The 21816-nt window shown below is 41.5% G+C and overlaps 1 protein-coding gene across 2 annotated transcripts; it reads left to right on the top strand.

Annotated features, from left to right (window-relative positions):
- Positions 1-162: 162 nt before the first annotated feature.
- Positions 163-19268, top strand: kif5aa (kinesin family member 5A, a; the record flags this gene model as incomplete). 2 transcript variants are annotated; one of them, XM_079173523.1, is made up of 28 exons in its annotated part: positions 163-291; positions 2812-2899; positions 2983-3056; positions 3393-3497; positions 3648-3696; positions 4244-4299; positions 4487-4574; positions 11621-11745; positions 11889-11993; positions 12733-12881; positions 13302-13450; positions 13611-13789; positions 14090-14158; positions 14369-14575; positions 14724-14870; positions 15028-15216; positions 15336-15453; positions 15653-15699; positions 15990-16099; positions 16274-16375; positions 16557-16668; positions 16843-16914; positions 17410-17514; positions 17980-18196; positions 18393-18567; positions 18751-18830; positions 19022-19061; positions 19190-19268. In XM_079173523.1, the coding sequence occupies 28 exons, from the start codon at positions 163-165 to the stop codon at positions 19266-19268; spliced, it is 3165 nt and encodes a 1054-aa protein (XP_079029649.1). The 2 variants fall into 2 exon arrangements, with proteins under 2 accessions (XP_079029649.1, XP_079029650.1); XM_079173524.1 differs by having other exon boundaries at positions 15653-15714; positions 16608-16668.
- Between the last annotated feature and the right edge of the window lie 2548 nt (positions 19269-21816).

The following is a 21816-nucleotide window of genomic DNA, read 5'->3' as shown; positions in this document are numbered from 1 at the left end:
CCGTTCAACCTCTCCACCGTCCTCCGAGTCCTTTCCACGCATCCCTCCTCGTTTATTTTGACGGTCGGATCAGGCCCGATCAGCGACGGTTCGCCTCCAGCCTCAGCAGCATCTCTCCGCTCAGCAGAAAGCAGCATCCTTCCTCCTCCTTGAATCTGCGCAATGGCCGATGTCCCTGCGGAGTGTAACATAAAAGTGCTGTGTCGCTTTCGTCCTCTCAACCAGTCGGAGATTGTACGTGGGGACCAGTTCATCCCCAAATTCCAAGGAGATGACACAGTCCTCGTCGGGGTAAGTAAACGGAGGCGCTTTGTTGTGCATGCAGGCCCTTCATCAATAAATCATCAGCTCGACTCATCAGTTTGGGTCGTGGCCGCGCAGGAAAACATGATAATCAGTGCAGCACAGGGAAATGGCACAGCTCCCCGTCCCACCCCCAAAAATGTATCTTTTCCATAACATGACAAAGCACAAATTCATGTTGTGTTGTCAAAGTGCGCAAACTGGCCTCCTGCATCAGCTGACTCAGGTCTGCACTTCGTAGCCTATGATGAAACACCTTGTTTTGTAAACACACCGCACATCATAAAACATATCGTGCTTGTGAGATGGAGATGCTGACATAACATACACACTTTCAGGACATTTGAGTTACATTTATGTCAAAGTGTAAGATAAAGGAGTCTCATACAGTTTATTCAACACTGCAAAACATTGTCAACTTATTGCATTTTTTTGGGGTATAAAAACACACTTTGTTCAAAATTAAAGCCGAAGTTTAAAATATATGATTTATAAACAAAAAAAGGAGATTTTTTGACATCAATATTTTTCAGATTAGAGATTTGGCCATTGCTAAGTGGTTCCCATTGATTTCAAATTCACAGAAATTAACTTGAACTGATCCCATCTCTGGAGGCCAAAATCATTCGAAATACTTTCAGTGTGAATAAAGGAAGAATTTAAATTATTATATATATTTTCTGCTTGTATGTGTTGCTGGTTTTACCTCTTTTAGTTCTTGGCCAAGTATGTCATGTCTGAGGAAGGAAAAGGAAACAGAGTACATGAGTACAGTGTTTCCCTAACATTTTTTAGGACCCACTAAAAATGACACACCATCACAATAGGTGTTATCTATAAGTTCTGAGAAGACCGATTTTGTGCGTAAATTCACATTCTTGATCATTTTTGCATTTATCTTAAACAGGTACACCAGACATTTAGAAAAGATATACGTTTGATGAATCACAACTTTGTTTTATGCATGTGTTATTAAAAACATATACACGTGTAAATACAAACAAATACATTTAGAGTAAACAGGCTATCTCATTCTTTTCATTTCCTCTTATTAAAACAAACAGAACCTACATCATCCTTTCAGATTCAATGTTATAAGTAGACTACAATTGTCAGAACAATACGAACATTCCGGCTCCCTCATGTGGTCCAAAGGTGTACTGCAGGTATAAATGTTAAATCAGAGGCTATAAAAGAAATTCTGCAAATTTATTTGGATATCCTAATAAAATCTCCCCTGACGTCTTGAGGACTGACTGACTAAGAGTGCTAAAAGGAGAGGAATAGTACGCTTTGGTTCTTCTAAGGCTGATAAATGCAGTGTGCAGAGGGAGGAGTCACGTTGAAATTTTCTCCGGCAATAATGGAAACATCTCAGCCTGACCTTCCTCTCTCCTCTCAGCATGACGATGGACAGTGGAGCCAGAAACTGATCTCTCTAATTGCCCACAGGGAGGATCGATAATCACCCAGTGAGCTTGTGCATCACGGGCTGACCTGCTTTTTTTTTGTCTCTGGCTTCAAATCTGTCTCTCTTTCTGTCTTTTCATGCATTTTTTCTGTCTCATTCTGCTGTTTCTCTCTCTCTATTTTGAAGCTGCCTCTCTGACTCTTTGCTTATCCGTCACCATTTTTATTTCTCTTTCCGTGTCTCCTCCTCCATCCCCCCCCCCCCCCCTTGTCCTGGGACTGAAATTCTCTCTCTGGTAAATCACTCTATCATGGGGGCGGTCTGCAGATGAGTCAATTTGTTAATGACATTTAATACCGCTCCTGTTCTGGCAGCGCATGTTATTGTGTTGCACTGTGGCCTTCTGTGACATTCATTCTGCAGCAAGGTTGGTCAGGGCTGACTCACTCGTCTGTCTTTCAAACAAGATTGTTTTGTATTCTAGATGATTTATTTTGGGGGCAGGCACATTTTGGAATAAACACAATGCATTTCTGTGGATTTAGCTTCCAACGCTCTTACACAATGAGAGCGGACATCAGTGTAAAACTCAAAGAACATTTGCGTGTTGTCGTTCTCTGCTTTTTCTACTGAGCTTTGCAGTAATTAAATATTCTAGAAACAGTGCGTAGGAGCTTCATCTTTATGTATTTGTTGACCTACTTCCTGGTAGTGTGGTACTAAGTGGTAGTTTTCACACAATATCTTTCTGAGAAACTTAAGTCCTGACTTGTGTTGGCCAGTAACATTAATGTGTGTTTTTTCTTCTCACCCGTTTTACCCAATCATCACCCAATCTCTTTTTTAATGGTCAGGCATGTGCAAACAGATGAGACATCAGTCACTGGCCTCACACAGCTGACATCATTTCCCAAACCTCAGACTGATGACTAGCTGCTAGAAAAGACATTTAAAACCATCTCAGATTAAATACTGCACCAATGATTTATTTGAATGTCCTGAGATTAAACTGAAAAATCTGATCTCAATTTGAATACAAACCCCCTTATCTTTTATGTTTTTTGTTAATTGTTTGTTGTTGTTCACGGTCCTCACAGGGGAGGTCCTACGCGTTCGATCGAGTGTTTCCCACCAACACCACCCAGGAGCAGGTGTACAACACCTGCGCCAAGCAGATTGTCAAAGGTAAGGATGATTAGCCACGTTAGGATATGTCAGATATTTGAAATATATGTGTGGTGGTCTCATCTGTTCTTTTTTTCTCATAGATGTTCTGGGGGGATACAATGGCACTATTTTCGCATATGGACAAACCGCCTCCGGGAAGACTCACACCATGGAGGTACAGTATTCAGAGCAATAAAGCAAGTTAGTGTCTGTGTTGATTTACGTTTTTTTTCCACATTTATCAAACATTTCGGGGAGTTTTTGGGTTTCACAATTTACATTAAGACTGTTTTGATATCACACAGAACCAGTCCTTCTTGTTATGACACTATTACTACCAGGATAGCATTAACTTTTTTTTCTGCTAAGACTTTTACTTTCGTCAGCTTTGATTTAACCGTTTTTGATATGAGAATTTAAAAGCATCGTTGCATGAAGTCTCCATTTGTTCTCCTTTGGCCCTGCATAGCTATCTCATTCTTACACCATTATCGGTGACTTTGTGTTTCAGGGCAAACTGCACGACGCTCACCAGATGGGTATCATTCCTCGCATCGCTGAGGACATTTTCAATCACATCTTTGCCATGGATGAAAACCTGGAATTCCACATCAAGGTAGTGTATTTGTGTTGTGTTATGCTTCTTGTTTTTTTAGTTAATTTTTTTAAACTTTTTTTCTGCAAACAGTTCAACAAAAAACTTTCATGATGATACATTTCAACCCGAGTTAAATTTGGTTTCCTATTTTTCTTTCTTCTCCAACAGGTTTCATACTTTGAAATCTACATGGACAAAATCCGTGACCTCCTGGATGGTTAGTGCTAATGAGCTCTTTATGGATCACCTGCAACAGCAAGAGTGTAGAATGTCCCGTCTTCCAGCAACTACTGAAATGTCCCGAGCAATAATTTTCATTGAAAAAGCTTTTTGTCGGATGTGTTTTATATGCTGAAAATGTTTAACATGATCAGAAGTCTTGCTGAAATATATATGAGCTATTAAAGTCCAGGGGTTTATAAATTCATTGAAATTAATTAAGGTGAATAGGTGCCAACTGCACATTTAAAGAGTTTATTTCCCCAAACCAAAGATACAAAAGATGAGAGAAGAGTAAATAATGCCGATGCACGTGTTGACTCAGCAGGGATAATAATAAATGAGAAAAGTTGATCTACAAGTGAATAAATATTGGAGAGCAATACAGCGAGCCTTACTGCATTATATTCAATTATATGTTCATATTTTGAATAGTCAGCTGGGGCCTGATTTAGTGTTTTCCTTAACATAAAAGTAGGCTTTGTCATACCTCTAAAATACTTTAAAACACTCATTTTATATTTGATCTCTTTATTCTATTTTAGTGACAAAGACCAACCTGTCTGTCCATGAGGATAAGAACAGGGTGCCATATGTCAAGGTTTGTGAAAGTGCTTTGTATTTGTGGGTGATAATCTGCCTGTGGGCTTCATCACATCCATGATGTTGAATCTGACTCATATTCTGTCTCTCGTATGGTTTCCTCTCCTCTCGTTTCCTCTCCTCTTCCCTCCTGTCCTCTCCTCTCATTTCCTCTCCTCTCCTCTCCTCTCCTCTCCTCTCCTCAGGGATGCACTGAGCGTTTTGTCTCCAGCCCTGATGAGGTGATGGATGTGATCGACGAGGGCAAAGCTGCCCGCCACGTTGCTGTGACCAGTGAGTCTTTATCTAAGAATATTGTTGTTGCAACATAGGATGTAAACATGAAAAAACATCCCAAAAGACAAATGCTTACAGTGAAACATTTTTAGATGTCCAGAATAAAATAAGTTGCCTTGTTCCTCCACATCCATATCAGAGCACGAGCTCTAGCTTCAGGGCCAGCAGTAGCACTCACAGCCTGTTACTGATGCGTGAAGTGACAGCTCAGTTCATGTAGCCTGTTATTGTGTCTTGTTATGTAATCTTTGCGTCACAGCCGGCTATAATTTTCTTCATTCATTCTTATAAAGAGAAATGAGATCCTGTCAGATGGCATTCACTGTAATGAAATGGGCTGCATTGGGCAGTTATTTTGGGTTTGGAGAGAGTAACAAAGCAGTACAAAAACTCTGCCTGGAGCTATTATAAATATAATAAAATCATTCCTAACAAACAGAATCAGCTCGTCTAATAAATTGGTTTCTGATAATGCAACATTATGTTTATATCTTTAATGTATGTTAGAAGACCTTCACAACACTATAAATAAAAGCTCTCTCATCTGTAATTCCTGCACCTTGTTTTGGCCTCCGTGCACTGACTCACTCCTCTGCGGCTCAGTAATAATCTCTGACTCATGGCTCTGATACTGCATTGTACAATATTTCATTACAGTGTAAAAACAAAAGCTAAAAATAACATGTGACCTAATTACCAGTAAACCCAGTGATGATATAATCTATAAACATGCTTCAGTAGTGAAGAAGTTGTCTTACAATGTCTGTATCACTAGGTTTAATCTAATTTGGTTTGCTGTCAAAATGTTGTGCCAGTTATAATGAAAAAAACAAAACAATAATCATATCCCGCTCACACATTTCTTTCACAGTTGTTTAAGCAAGAATAAGTTTAAATCACTACTGTTGATGTAGATTTTGTATTGCAGTGGAGGTATTGCAAAATGTAAAAATACAATAAAGCAACTCTTTGGAATACTATCCAAGCAACAAACCTTTATAAATGATTGGTGGTTGAACAAAAAATGGGTTAACCAAGTAATTGTCCCCCTATAAAACTTATTATTCTTGCTAACTACAAACACCACATAAATCAACACAGTATATTGTGGAGATAATTTAATTGTAGAGTAATCAAATACTATTTATCTGGTACATTTCAGTCATTGTGTCACATCAGTAGGAACTTTTGTGCATTAGCATTCCTGCTTCTCAGGGTGAGTCCTTAATCACTTTAAACTGAATCACTGCAGTCCGGCTTCCTGACAATGATGACCCGATAGTCTTTGCATGTAATACGAGATGAATCACAGGTCAGAGTGAACTCACATTCAAAATATAGTAAAGTGGGCAACACTTTATAAAAAGGGTACAAATCATATTAAGTAATAATTAACTAGTGCATGACTCGTTGTGATGTAATGCATTCATTAATGCAGGTCTTATCATGAATTCACGTTGCTCACCGTTAATATATGATAAAGTCACTATGACTTTATGTGATTAGTTCATACTTCATGGATTAATTAATGAATACTAATTCATAGTTACGTCACACATCAATTGATATGCGACCAAATTATTTGGACTAGTTACATAAAAGTTAATTTCAGACCATTTGCTCAGCTTCTCTGAAAGCAGAACAGAATATTCTCATAGAAATCTTATTAATTTAATAAACTGGTTATCAGATGCAAACATTTAAATGTTGCTGCATGACCCAAAGGCATTAATGCCACATTTACAACCAAGGGTTGAAATGTAATTTTATTTTTATTTTTTAATATATTTTTTTGTTCGTGTTAGCGTTGAAAGAAGTGAAGTGTAGTGTGGTGGAGAATGCTGCACTAGAAATAAAGACCCATAACAGTCAACAGCTTAATCTGTTATTATTGTTTTCCTATGCTGTTCAAAATGTGTTTACAGTAATACCTCGTCACTTCCAGTAAAATAGCCCTATGTATGCAATCACCATGCGTTGAGAAGCACAGATATGCTTATTATTTATTTAGAAATCACATTATTCATTATAATAGATCTGTTAAAAAGAAAGCATGCACTTTGGGGCTGTCTGTTTCCAGTTAAGGACTTGAGAAGGTGAAGTCAGCTCCAGAGCTTTTTGTGTCTTATGTAAGGTGAAAAAACCCGGAAATGTTTATAATAACAGATATTAGTGTTCAGCCGAGTTTGAAAAAAATGTTTTCTATACAGATATAGGCACTTACTCAGCAACGGTTATCTTTTATTGGCTCTGAGAATTCTGAATCGTGTTGCAGTTTAAAGATAAAAAGCTCAGATTGCTCGTCTAGGTGTTATGAATCATCTAACCATTAAGCAGATCTACCAGACAGACCAATAAAATAGTGTCTGACCCAACTCAGACTTTTAACACTGAGCTGCAGCTACTAAGTGCCTCGGTGCATGAGAAATTGCTATAAATATTCATGTCTGCCTGTATGTTACGACTTTAAATAAACAGCATTATTGTAATGGGGTTGTATAAAAGGCATGCATAGATCGGCATAGGCTTTGGATTCTAAGGATTTCAGTACGGAGGACAAGACAAATCTCTTCATTGTGACAAATTAGATAGATCTTATACTTATATACTTGTTTATATAATATTTACTTAGAGTAAAATAATGTTTGCTCAGTAGAGCAGAATTAATACAAAATGTTGTAATGCTAAAAATGAAATAGCAATCAAATCCTATAACAAACTAGCTTTGAAAATCAACTGAATGTATGCATCAGTGGCTCTGAGTTGCTTGAGGCTGCAATCACAAGCAGCGCAGTCTTCTCTGTTTCCTGAGAGATGCCTGCTGACTCACGGTGCTGCAGAGTGGTGTGCTGATAGCAGATATTGTCTGCAGAGAAACCTGAACTTATATTTGCTGTCTGATGAAGAGGGGCTTTTAGGACAGGATGGCCTGTTACCTGCACTCTGTCAAATGACAATACCATTCTGCTGCAGTAATGTCTTGTCCTGGTTGACAAAAAAGACACGGAAGGCTTAAAATGCACAGATAAATTACTACAAATTAATCTGGTATTACTTTCACCGCCGTGATCCTAAGAACTGCTGGTTCTAGGTTAGAGAGAGGAAGGTAAATAACAGATTGTATGTTTTGTAAAACAAGGTTGACATGTGTGTCAGTGTTTATCTTCCACCCCCCCCTATTTTGGAGCAACAACGCCTAAAATCACGTACCCAAATTAGAATAGCTGTAGCTTCTGAACCACTCTGAATATATGCATCAATGATGTCTTGACAGAAAGAAAAAAACCTAAAGTTTCTTGTGAACATGTCAGAAAACCTTTAGGTCATACATAAACAGAGCAGTGGGCCTTTGAAGTCAGTAGAAATTAAAGATTTTTGTCCTCCGAAAATAAAAAAGTATCTTCGTCCGTGGCTGTATCTACTGTATCTACTCACACATTTACAATTTACAACTTTTCAATAGATTTTTGGTATTACCAATGTGTATAACTGTGTAATAACCACTAATAGCAATGCAAAATATAACTTTGACTCCAACTGGAGCAGATTTATTGAAAAAGGCATAAAAACATCACACATCAAACATTTGGCAACAACAAATATGCTACAAGCATCTCTACATATGTTTTTTTCATGGCTTCTGTTGGTCATGCCACTGGATGTAACAGTTCCTTTTTGGAAGAAAGCAGAGGGGGGTGGTGCACTTCCTGCAAATGATAGGTGTCTTGTTCTTGCAAAGAACACATTGCCTTTGACCCTTTGTTGCATGGCCAGAGGGAAAGATGGGTCCACATGTTGCCGGTTGTGAAGGCTGAGAAGGCTTCTGCTCGGTCATTTCTCTGATAAGGAGCTCCCTAAACCTTTTGTCTGTCACTGGGGTCTCTCCATTGTGAACTGTAAGTTCCTTGTAAATGATGTAGCTGTTCACCACAGCAATGTCCAACATGTGGTAGAACACTTTTTTGTACCACTTCATTGTTTTATGGAGAACACTGTAGTAGCCTATCAGTGCATCTGAAAGGTCCACTCCTTGCACGTAGGCATTATAGTCCTTCACAGCATCTGGAATGGGGACATCAGTTCTGCAGACAACTCCACCATCATCTCGCAGCCTCCTAGTGGCACTGAGACTGAAAGCTTGGTGGAAGTTAGATGCCACGGTCACCAGTTTGGTGTCCATCCACTGGACAAACAGCAACTTCTCCACTCGTAGCCATCTGATGTCTCCCCGCTTGGCCCTCTTCCACAGTGTATTGTCTTTGGTGGCAGGGAAACCCCCACGGTTCTCACGCATAGTCCCACAAGCCATTATGTTTTTTTGGTCCAAATCAGTCAGAAGCTTGGGACTGGTGTAGAATTTGTCCATGTATACCTGGTATCCTGTTCCCAACAGTGGAATTTCCAGAAGCCTCATCACAGCAGAGTGGCCCAGTCCATCTGTCAACTGTACAGCTGTCTTCCCCTCATAAATGAAAAAATTCCACGTGTAGCCATTCAAGTCTGCAAGCACAAACAGTTTCATTCCCCACTTTGTTGGTTTTAGTGGTAAATTCTGTTTGAAACTTAGCCTGGCTTGTGTTGCTACCATCCTCTCATCTATGGTCAGCCTCTGGTTAGGATGATAGGATGCTTTACACGCTACCATCATGTCATTGTAAAGTGGCTTGACTTTGAAAAGCCGGTCATGCTGTGGAGTTCCCCTTTTCTCTTCATTTTTTTCATCCTCATCGGGGTCACTGAGGTGGAGACACCAGAAGATGGCATTGAACCGATTTCGGCTCATGGCTGAGGCTGGAAAGCAGAAATTGTAGGGCGGTACTCTCCTCCAATAGTCATCTTCTGTAGGGCAACTCACCAGTCCACAGAAAATGATGATAGACAAAAATGTGAAAAACTCATCCGCTGTTATGGGTTTCCATATGAACTTTTTTCCTGCCGCCTTCAGTTTCTGTGCCATCTTATTCGTGTTTGTAACGATAGTACGTACCACAGTGAGGTGGAAAAACAGCTTGAACAGTTGGAAGGGTGACCACCTTGATTCTCGGCTGACAGTGGGGCCACATGGATTATACGGGTGAAAGTTGTGTGGGAGAGGCTGCGTATCAGGGTTATCCGTCTCCTCCACTTCCTCTTCACCTCTCCTTTGTTTAGTGGGGGTCTGTGCTGGCTGTGCTGATGTTGAGCTGGATGGGGTCGTTGACACACTTCTCCGACCTGTGCTCAGTGCGGGTGTGGTCAATGGCTTTCCTCTTTGTCTTGAACGTGTGAGCTTCGAGGGGGGTGCTGGAGGTGCAAGTCTTCTCTTTGTCCCGGATGGTAGTGGGGGAGGGACTGACGATGATGGCCCTGGTTGTTGACTGGGCCCAGGTGGTTCATCTGTGTCCTCCTCATCCAGACTGTTAGAAAAGTTTTAGAATGAGTTGGTATCACTATTGTAATAATAATCCTATTCACCAGTTTGTAGCTCCATGCAAATATAAAAACTCCATGGGACAATACAGTAGAATAACAGTACTAGTACAATAATAGCATGCGAAATACTTCGAGTCACAGATGAAACACATACCGTGACATTCTTTTTTTTCTCGGTTGGGTGGCAGCAGGAGAGGCCCGTGGAGGCTCCCAGTCCTCATCATCATCTTCCTCATCGACACTGAGAAAAGAATAAACAAGATTATGATTAGTTTATGCAACTTCCAATAAAAATAATTGTTTCAGCTAGACTGCTAGACAAGTAATATACCAACATGTGGTCAAATGAACAAAACATCCTAAACTCATGTACATACAACGGATACATAGCATGTGGAAAAAGTATGTCTCTCCACTAAAAGCGACTATGTAGCAAACAACACACACCAGAATAGCACAACGATATATCACATGTGAAACATGAAATAAATATAGAAATCTTACTTGTCTATGACCGGATCAATCCCACGTGCAAACAAATCCTCCTTGTCTGTGGCACAATCCTGGTCACTATCGGAGGAATCCTCAACAATCTTTTGCAGTGCTTCTTTGACGGAATACTTTGTTTTTCTTGTATTTTTAGCCATTGCAAATTTCAACAACGAAGTCTCTATGGTCGAAGACCTGGTCTCTGTGAGTAGCAGACTTGTTGTGCGCAAAAGCGCACGGCGGAGTATGCAGTTGGCTCGGTTACGCGTGATTGTATACGCCCCCAGGAAAGCTGAATTTGCATATGCAATACATCGTTAGAAAGCCTGAAGTCTCCTCTAGCCTAAACGTATCTCTAGCTGTTACTAATGAAATGCAGTCAAACAAAAACAGAGCAAATCCACGTTTTCAGCGCACGGTAAAGATAGCTCGGTCTCCTGGCTTCAAAACATTACTGTCAGTGAACACACAACGCTGAGCCAGATGCTAACATAGTGCAGTATTGGTGTCTATGATCGCCAAAGTCATTTTTAGATACAGACACACCATAAATGAAGCATCAGAAAAACACCACACATGAAAAGTGAAAACTATGACTCCGTTGGTTGACGGTTTATGTAAGAGAAATAATAGTTTTGTATTATAACCCCTAGCTCCATGGTAACATCCGCTAGCACGTTCACTAGTAAAGTTGGGTCTGTTCTGTATCTTTCGCCGTTTGGACAGTGTGTGTTTGGGCTCCTCTTGTGGAAAATCCATAAGAAATAAAAGAAAATCGATTCTTTTCTTTGCAAAGATGAGGATTTTATGAATGCAGGGGTACCAAACATGGCCATGTTTATTGACGTAGTTTGCATGAGCAAGCCGTAAGAACGGGAAAGGAGGGGATCGAGGACGCATCCTCGAGGAGTTGAAGAGGTTAAATGGTGAATTCATAATTTTTCTGTTGAAATCTCCATGATTACACATAGTTGAGAACCTTTCCCCCTCACTTGTTTCTTAATAAAAGCTAAAGTTTGATTAGATCTCATTTGTGAATTCGTTATGCTTCTGAAAAGCGGGTTTAAACACAGATTTTAACATCAGAAGCTCAAAGACCTTTTGTTCCAACCAACGGTTGTGTGTCTTCTGTCTTTGTGCAGACATGAACGAGCACAGTTCTCGCAGCCACAGCATCTTCCTGATCAACATCAAGCAGGAGCATGTGGAGACTGAGCAGAAACTGTGTGGAAAACTGTACCTGGTGGATCTGGCTGGTAGTGAGAAGGTAGGAGACACTCTGAGGGAAAGACTGATTATAAATACTCCCAACCTGCAATTCAGCTGCTTCAAATTCATGTCTCCTGTGTGTGTTTTCTTCAGCTGTTCATCGCTCATGTTTGACCTGCTGACTCTCTTTCTTTATTCCAGGTCAGTAAGACTGGAGCTGCAGGATCCGTTCTGGATGAGGCCAAAAACATCAACAAGTCTCTTTCTGCTCTGGGAAATGTCATCTCTGCGTTGGCTGAGGGCACGGTGAGTTATTTTAACCCAACTTACCTGCATTTGGATACTCAGTGGAGGAACAATTGAGACTTAAGATTTACAGTAAAATAAATCAGCAGAAATGCAGACCTGGATTAAAGTAAAATAGATCAACTAAATAGTGCTAGAGTGGCAAAAAGTGGTAGTACCTAGTATACTGTTTTCGTCTTAGTTTGGTTGTGGACAATACTGTATGTCCGTATTGAGCCAATATGTGAGATATTTAAGGAGCTGCCGTAAAGTAGTTTCTCTACGTTTAAGTGTAGTGAAACATATGTTCCCTTTCCACAACTGAAGCTTACTTTTATTGTTTTGAATTCTGGGATTAAACATTATTTTATGTTTCTTTGTGGTCGTGTTGAATCTCCTCGTGTTTTTCTTCAAGTGATATTTTGCAGGTGAAAGGCAGGGGGGGCCCTGACACGTTGGGTCCTTTGGCCTGTGCTTAGTAGGCCCCTTCAGTAATCCATCCAAGCTAATGTACAGTTACTGCCCCTCATGTTGACTCAGTGATGAAATGCATCCAGTATCCGCACTGTTATTTCCTTTCTGCCAGCTCATATGATTTGGCTGCAATGCCAACACTATTCCTGCCAATTAGATTAGTTAGATGTGGAACTATAAATCTGACAATGTTGATCTTTCGTTCTTTTGGTTCCAAATAGTCTCCTGATGTTGATCTTTTTTCCTCATTTATTCGCCCCCCCCCCTCTCCTTCTATCTCCTGCAGAAATCTCACGTGCCGTACCGTGACAGCAAAATGACCCGCATCCTGCAGGACTCCCTCGGAGGGAACTGTCGCACCACCATGTTCATCTGCTGCTCTCCCTCCAGCTACAACGACGCGGAGACCAAGTCGACTCTGATGTTTGGACAACGGTATGTACATTTGTGGAAACAGCCAGGGCAGCTTTGGAAAGAAATTGCAGTATACAGCAGGAGCATGAGAATCAATCAGTCTTTTTACATGCTGCCATGTTTCAGCAAGAACACAAACTGATTATATTTACCCCTCAAAAGGAAGGCAATGAACTGTTTTGGGCATGACCTAAAATCAAGGCAGATACAATCGCTAACTGACACTGCCTACTTGACTATATCTTTCAACAGGGAGGTATGAATTTCTTTTTGAGTCAAAAGGCTCAAGAAAGGTTTGACCAACATAAAGCTGAGTTTTGGCTGCATCATCCAGTAGAACAGTTAATCAAACACAAACACTGATCATCAGTCCTTTCCTAATGAACTGATTCACGTTTTTTCCTCCCTGTGTCTCTCTGTCTTTGTCTTCCTCTGTCACAGTGCCAAGACCATCAGGAACACCGCCTCCATCAACCTGGAGCTGACGGCGGAGCAGTGGAAGAAGAAGTTCGAGAAGGAGAAGGAGAAGAACAAAACTCTGAAGGACAACATCCAGAAGCTGGAGATTGAGCTCAACCGCTGGAGAAACGGTGAGACACATCAAATGTTTTCTGACTAACTGAATTCCAGCAGAAGCCTCGTTTCAGCTGAGTAACTTCAGCTCTTCTGTGCTTAAATCATAAACAAAACGGCCTTATTCTGATGTATTTCTCTCCTCTGTCCTCTTTGTCACTTGATCCCTACCCTCAGGAGAGGACGTACCTGAGACGGAGCAGACCACGCAAGACGTGGTGACCCGTTTCGAGACAGTGGAGGAGCGTCCTGTTTTGGACAACGACACCTCGTCCATTGTTGTCCGCATTTCCGAGGAGGAGCGGCAGAAGTACGAGGAGGAGATCCGCAAGCTGTACAAGCAGCTGGATGACAAGGTCCAAACACAAAAACATGAACCTACTAATTACAACAGACACTTTTTTGCCTGTACATTAAGTAATTCCACTTCTATAGCTCTTTGCAAATGCAGATGTTATTTTGTATAGTGAAAGATGTACAGGAACATTTTGTGTCTTTCTCATGTAATTCTGGATTTATAAATGTAAAACACTCATGGATAAGGTAGATAAAAGCCTATACAAGTTTCGGTGTCAGACATTTTCCTATACACGTGCAGGGGACGGAGACTGGATGGTAGTGAGGTTGGTATTAATGATAATATAATGTCTACACAGGATGATGAGATCAACCTGCAGTGCCAGTTGTCGGAGAAACTGAAGCAGCAGATGCTGGACCAGGATGAGGTCGGTCATCACAAACTCACACAAATAAACACACACTTTATGCACACACAGACTATGTTTGAGAGGATACTTAGCTATTCTAAACGTAAACTTAATACCAAGCTCCAGCTTTCAAACTGCATCATTGAGGACTGGTCAAAATGTTGATAGTTAAATGTCTTAACTGAAGATCCTCATCTGTCTCCCTCTCTTTTCATTTCCTCCCTCCAGCTCCTGGTCTCATCCAAGGGCGATGGGGACAAGGTCCAGGCTGAACTTGGCCGGCTGCAGGTGGAGAGCGACTGTGCCAAGGCTGAGGTGAAGGAGGTGCTGCAAGCTCTGGAGGAGCTGGCCATCAACTACGACCAGAAGAGCCAGGAGGTGGAGGAGAAAGGCCTGCAGAACCAGCTGCTGGCCGACCAACTGTCCCAAAAAATGGTGGGTTTTAAGACAAATGGTGTGAATGTGAGATTTACAGAAAGAAAAACAGAGACAGGAGGTGGAACAGAAGGACACTCGCTTGCTTGCTGTTGGAAAAAGGCAGTGCTTCACTGATCCTTACTGCTTCCTCTCTTTCTCTCTCCAGGCCAGTCTGATGGAGCTGGAGGCAGAGCTGTCTCGTATGCAGGAAGTGAGCGGGCAGCAGAGGAAACGCATCGCTGATGTCCTCAATGCTCTGATGAGGGACCTCAGCGAGTTCAGCACCATTGTGGGCAATGGGGAGATCAAGCTGGTGAGTTGGATCCAAGAGTAAAAAGATGTTTAAATTAAAGGTCAAAATGTACATAAACTGTAGGTACACTATACAACACGTAATAGAGTTTTTATTGAGTTTCCTGTTTGTCCTGACTGGTGGAGGAAATAATCATATTTTTTTCTCCAATCCTCAGCCGGTGGAGATCAGCGGTGCGATCGAGGAGGAGTTCACGGTGGCTCGCCTCTACATCAGCAAGATCAAGTCGGAGGTGAAGAGCATGGTGAAGCGCTGCCGCCAGCTGGAGAACATGCAGCTGGAGTGCCACCGCAAGATGGAGGAGACCGGGAGGGAGCTCTCCTCCTGCCAGCTCCTCATCTCTCAGGTGAGGGATGGAAGACATGCTTGATGACAGGCTACGTGAATGAATCATTCCTTGTAGTTTGTTTCAGCTGTTTGTTTAACGACTTATTTTTCCTGTCCGTACGTTTGTGTTTCGCACAGCATGAAGCTAAGATCCGCTCTCTCACGGAGTACATGCAGAGCGTGGAGCAGAAGAAGAGGCTGCTGGAGGAGAGCCACGACTCCCTGAGCGAGGAGCTGGCCAAGCTGCAAGACCAGGGTAACATGCACACCACACATGTACACATACACAAAATATACAGCTGACAATACAATAACACAGCTGCAGGATTAACATGCACGCTAAAGGAAATGTGGAATAGCTTAGCCATCCATAAAAATTCACAGGGAATTGCCTGAAAATGTTATTAGGCTGTTGCTCTGTGCTGAATGCTTTCTTTCTCTTTGTCTTGTACCAGATAACTCCCTGCTTGAGGAGAAGGATGGAGAGAAGGGTGAGATTGAGGATGGAAATGTGAAGGTAAGAAGCTATTTTTCATGTGAAACCTGAGTATATAGATTAAAGTTCTGATACGGGCGTACTGTCACCCCAGAATAGAATACAAGCAAAGTAGTTATTTTCAGATCTGACTCCTTTGTTCCATTTCTTGGTGCTACATGAGGAACTGACCCCCTATGTTGCCTTTGTTGCACAGACGGCTCCTCAAACTCTCTTGCTCCAAAGAACAGATTATATTTTATTCTATACATGTTCTAGTTTCCCCTGCTGAAGCCCACATCTCTTTTCATTTCCAGAAGGTTCCTCGTCAGCAGGGGGAGTCCCACCGTGGCCTCCATCACCAGCAGCTGGCCCGCCTGCGGGATGAGATCAATGAGAAGCAGAGGATCATTGACGAGCTCACTGAGTCCGTGACAATTTAATTAGTACTCTCTATTTATAAATAATTAATTATTACGTTACTATCGATGTGATCATCGCTTATTATTAAATGTTATTATTATTGACAGTATTGCACACATCTTTTCATACATTATTCTTTTTCCTAACGAACTCGTGTGCTTTTGCTTTGCATCTCCAGCCGTAACTCCAAGCTGGAGATTGAGCTCGCTCAGGTTCGTGCTGACTTTGAGCGCCTGAAGAGCCAGGACACCACCAAGAGTGAGCGCCTGGAGGAGCTCTCGTAAGTGTTGTGGAGGTCCACTTTCTCACACTTGACTAGAGAGTACTTGATGGGAAATTATTTCAATAGAGCTTATGAAAACATTTAAGTCTAGAATTGATACAGTCCGCTCTCCCTTCAATTAAATTCCAGCAGAGGGCACTGAAAACAACACATATATATATATTGCATTGTCCTGGAGTACACAGACATATTGTCCTATATGTAATGATGGTTTTGCTGTTTCCGTCAGATTCCTGCATGAGCGCCATGAGCAGACTAAACAGGACTTGAAGGGTCTGGAGGAGACCGTCGTAAGTAAAATATACACCTCTACCAGTCAACCTCTGTCTCTTCTGAAACATTGTCCCCTGCTGTGTCTCTGTCTCTCTCTTGTATTACCCCAGTCTGCTCTTCTTTCTCCTGTATAACCTTTGTCTTACATCCAGTTGTCTTCCTAACCTCCTCTCCATCTGTCTGTCCTCCAGGCCCGCGAACTCCAGACCCTCCACAACCTGCGCAAGCTGTTCGTTCAAGACCTCACGTCGAGGGTTAAAAAAGTAAGCAGCTCCAAGATGATGAGAGAAGGCAGCTTTTAAATCATGTTAAGGAAACTGTGTGGCCTGAATACCCCACTGATAAAAAAAAACGTCACTATGTGTAGCAACATTCCTCTAATCCCGTTGACTTTTAGATTTTTAACAAAAGACATTCACTTTTTGTGAAGACTAGTGGATTAAAGATCCAATTTAAAGGTCTTATGTAACCATGTAAAATCCTGGATGAATAACTGGTCTCGTTTTTGGCCTAAAAGGGGCTTGTTTAGCACATTTTACTGTGTAGTTTAATATCTGATAAGGTGGAAGGTTTTGTTCCACCATCATTTTGAAATGTCTTCTCACAGTAATCAGAGAGTCACTGGTATTCATGAATGCTTCTGTCAGCCCCCATCAGGTGTTACAATCGTCTTCTGCTTTAGTAAAATATAAAACCTCTTCCTCTACCTTGCTTTGTATTTATTTTCTCATCTTTGTGCTTCGTCGTCCTCTCTGCAGAGTTCCGAAATGGAACCTGATGATAGTGGGGGGTCTTGCACCCAGAAGCAGAAGATTTCCTTTCTTGAGAATAACCTGGACCAACTTACAAAGGTTCACAAACAGGTGAGAAAAATGCAGAAAGGATAAGAGGAATTGTAATTTGAGTGATGTAAACACCGTCTGCAGTTTGGATTGTATAAGACCAGGAGATAGTGTAATTGTGACATTGTCACTGCTAGAGATACAGCAATTTTGGGGGATAATTTGCCTGCTAGTTGCATAAAGTGCACAACCAGGAGTCTGACCTTAGAGGGTGCATAACAGAAACATCATTTATTGCAATTTTACATCATATTACTGTAATTGCATGTCTTTTTGTGTATTTATGCTTCCTTGAGTATTTTTAAACAGGAATTTCAATTAGCATCTTAAACTGTAAGTCATACTTGGCAACATATTTTCATTCCTTACTCTGCCTCTTTTTTTCTTCTGATTATCTTTGATTAATATTCCAATTTTCCCACCCCATGTCATTTCTCACCCCTCCCTCCCTCCCTCCCTCCCTCCCTCTCCCTCTCTCCCCTCCAGCTGGTACGTGACAATGCAGATCTGCGCTGTGAGCTTCCAAAGTTGGAGAAACGTCTTCGGTCTACTGCTGAGAGAGTTAAGGCCCTGGAGAATGCACTGAGGGACGCCAAGGAGGGCGCAATGATGGACCGCCGCCGCTACCAGCAGGAGGTCGACCGCATCAAGGATGCCATGAGGGCAAAGAGCGCCCTGAGGCGCCCCCATGCAGCACAGATCGGTACTGCAATGAAGCTTTCTCGTTTGATTCATGCTTTTGTTTTTGGACAGTCTCAGTATTGGAATTTTCTTAAGTGAAACGTCTAACATGCATATGACATTTGAACTGACTTTCTTTTATTTAACCTCTTTGGTCTGCAGTAACTCATTTTCCTCATAGCTGTGCCTTACCTTTCATTATTTTATCATCCTGACAGCCAAGCCAGTGAGACCGAAGCAGCTGCCCGTCTGCTCTCCCACCAACCCGTTCTACACTTACATCCGCGCCACTGAACAAGCCAACACCTACAGCAACGCCCTCTTCCAGGGCAGCGGGACACAGCCGAGCGCCGCCAGCGTCAACTGCAACCCCAACTCTGTCCAGAGCAACACGTGAGTTTAGATCCTTCCTTCCTTTATATTAAGTATTGCTTTGACATTGTGTTCCTTTTAACTCTTTTTTTGATTTGTCAAATTACTGGATCAGACAAGTCTCCCTCACTTGTAATGCATCATACTGCGCTCATATTTGACCGTGTTTCGTTTTGTTTTTTTCCTCTGTGGTGTTTTACACAGAGTGTCCACAGCGCTGGGCTACAGAGCAGGCAGATACACTGGAGACATACTGGAGTCCTTCCCACTCAACATTGAAAACGGTAAGCACAAGAGCACATGTACACTGATTTCAAATCCCTTTTTATCACAAGATACTTGATAGTTAAGCATGCTGGATATTTGATGTATTTAGCTCAGTGTCCTTTACATGCTCTTTTTTAATTTTATAGGATCAATTAATGATCATTTAGTATTGATCAATGAAATCAAACTATTATTTTGTTTCCAACAGGTAACAACATCAGTGAAACGAGAGACATCAATGACAACAGGTGAGGACGTCAGTTAGCTGTTTATTGTTTCTGGTCACTTTAACTAACTTCAGGCTAGATTGGAATAAATCAATTCTTGCCTTGTTGTTATCAATTTGGTAATGAGTGTTGTGTTTCTGCATCAACAGAAGTGATGCTCACTGTGGCAGCGAGGTGGATGAATCAAACAGGCATTACATCATTCAGCAGGAGACCGCTGCAAGTTAATGCCATGGTAATTAACAGAGTACATCAAGTTACACACAGGCACACTTTAATATCTTCTTTGTCCGTGCAGTTGCTTACAAAAGCCTTGATGGGGGTTCCCTGTGTCAAGCAAGAGAAGAAAAAGTCTCTGAAAATTTGCTTTCTTAGCAAACTGCCATGAACTAGAAACCACTGGCTGCTTGGTCGTTAGACAAAGTTATCTCAGACTTTGGAAAATGTGTGGCAATAAATGCAAAGCATATTTGATTTAAGTTGTTAAAACAAATGAAACCATTGCGATGGTCCTTTAACAAGAAACATTAGAAAATTAATTTATAATCATTCAACAGAACTTTTAACAGATTTCTGTTTTCCTCCAAACGCTGACGTCCTTTTATTGTCTCTCTCCAGAAGATGACCAAACACTGTAACCGTCCAAGGACCCTCCCCTCCCATCTGCATGCAACCTGTCTCCCCATCCCTCCACTGCATCACTGATGAAGATGATGAAGATCTGTAGCCCCTATAGTCATCAAACTTAATGAAGCCCCTCCTACGGTGACCACAATCAGGTTTGAGGTCCAGTCCCTTCCAGTTCAGTCAGTACAGGAAGTAAATTAAATCATAATTTGTTTTTCCTTTTTTGAATACAGAAATGTCTCTAAACCAACTCGTCGAGCAATCAATTTGTCACCAGATATCACTGATGCTGATTACCTGCTTAGGTGGTTGAACTGAAACAGGGCTGACTCCATCCCTGATGACTTAGGACACACATGTTGTAAATAATAGCGCTGTATACTCCAGTAGAGGGTTTCTGACCAGCAACTGTTTGTGTGAATGCACACCGTCCCCTGCACACTTCTTCTTCTTAAGGGCATCATGCGGATGACATACTGTAGGCAGACGTGACCTTTTTCTCTGTCATAAATAAGAGCATAGTGTGTAACGCCAGCTTGTAACAGAAGACCCACACTCTGCTTGCATGTCGCGCAGCGGGTTGGCTTTCAAATCTTTGCATGTTTCCTGATTCCAGTCAGGAGTTGGTATGCTGCGAGTGAACCGTCTGATCGACTTCGACAGATGTCATAGAGAGACAGACAGAGAGAGAGAGAGAGATGGTTTTCCCTAATCCTGATCATGGTCACCGTGCTTTAGATTTTCTATTTTAAAGTAAAACTGGGCTGTTGTGTTAGTGTGTCTCAAACACTGGAAGAAACGACACAAGACACATCAGGGTCTAGTTTTAATTTAATAGAAGATGCGACATGTGTCAGGGAAACCCAGCCCAGACTGAACAGTCTATGTCAAGGAAACCTTTTGTTAATTGCTTTGATACTGTGATGTTGCAGCTGTATGATGCCATTGTACATGTCAGGTAATGCTGCCCACATCCATTTATTGTGGCTTTGTCCCTGCTTTGCGCCCACACCTTGTGAGTCTTCATACCGAGCCTTAATAAGAGCTGACTTCTCATGATGATCAAACTAACACGCTGTCATGCGCATACATTTGTAATTACTACCTCTAGAGCTACTCATTATAGGCTTATTACAGTATACTAACATCCTTTCAAACGCTCAATAGGAGCGGATCTTAAAGTTTCTAGAAAAAGCAGCAACGTTAGTACACCAATAGCTGTAAGTGGATTTAAAAAGCTGTTATTAGAGCAGTAGTTATGTTCTCCTGAAGTTCATTCACACACAGAGTCCTCCTCCATCATGTAACAGGATCAGGACTGGGCTGAAAAAGTGCCTGCAAAATGTTCTAGTGCAGCAGAGGACCAGAAAGTTTGGGTTTATCACATCAGGACAGGTCATATTACATTGATATTCAAATATTTTCCAAAAATGTCTGATGCTTGATGCATTTTCCTATTTGGTACCTAGTAAGGCTGAAATGATGATCCTTTGTCTACAAATCTAAAGTTACACTATTAATATACTGTGTGATCTAAATTTAAAAACAGAAGTGAAGTACCTTTTAGTCTGTATGGAATTGATTCAGTGATTAAGTGCTTTTTAATCAGAACCATCAGAAGTCCAAACCTGTCCCCAGCTGAGCAGCCACCAGTCTGGGATGGACGGACAGAAGCTTGATGTTTGCAGCTTGTTGTCGAGTCGTGCTGTTTTTCTTCTGTCAGAAATCCTGACCAGCCAATCAGGATAGAAGAAACCAGCGTGTCTCAGGTGGGTGACGAAGATATGGATGTGTTTGGACAAAGCTTAGTCACTGAATTGAAGGACAGATTAGACCAAAAGTGTGTCGCTCTTAAAAGAAATGAGCATGACAACCAAACAGCTTTCTGCGTAACAAAACTATGTTGAAAAATGTTAAAGTTCAGTGTATTTCATTGCATGACTGGACTTAGCCCAAGTAGGACCCAAGTATGTTAAGTGAAGGTTGTCTGATCCTTAACGGCCTCATTCATGACAGGTCTTTACTGGCATTAACAACATCTCAGGGCTTCACATTCAGAATCACAGCCGCCATGGGTCATCACCACTGTCATCCTCATAGAGCTTAGCAGATGGAAAGGATCTACAGATCTAACTTCATTTTATACATA

The sequence above is a fragment of the Pholis gunnellus genome (assembly GCF_910591455.1).
Source record: "Pholis gunnellus genome assembly, chromosome: 2".
NCBI lineage: Eukaryota > Metazoa > Chordata > Actinopteri > Perciformes > Pholidae > Pholis > Pholis gunnellus.
The sequence above is the reverse complement of the archived record's forward strand: the minus strand, read 5'-3'. Positions and strand labels throughout refer to the sequence as shown.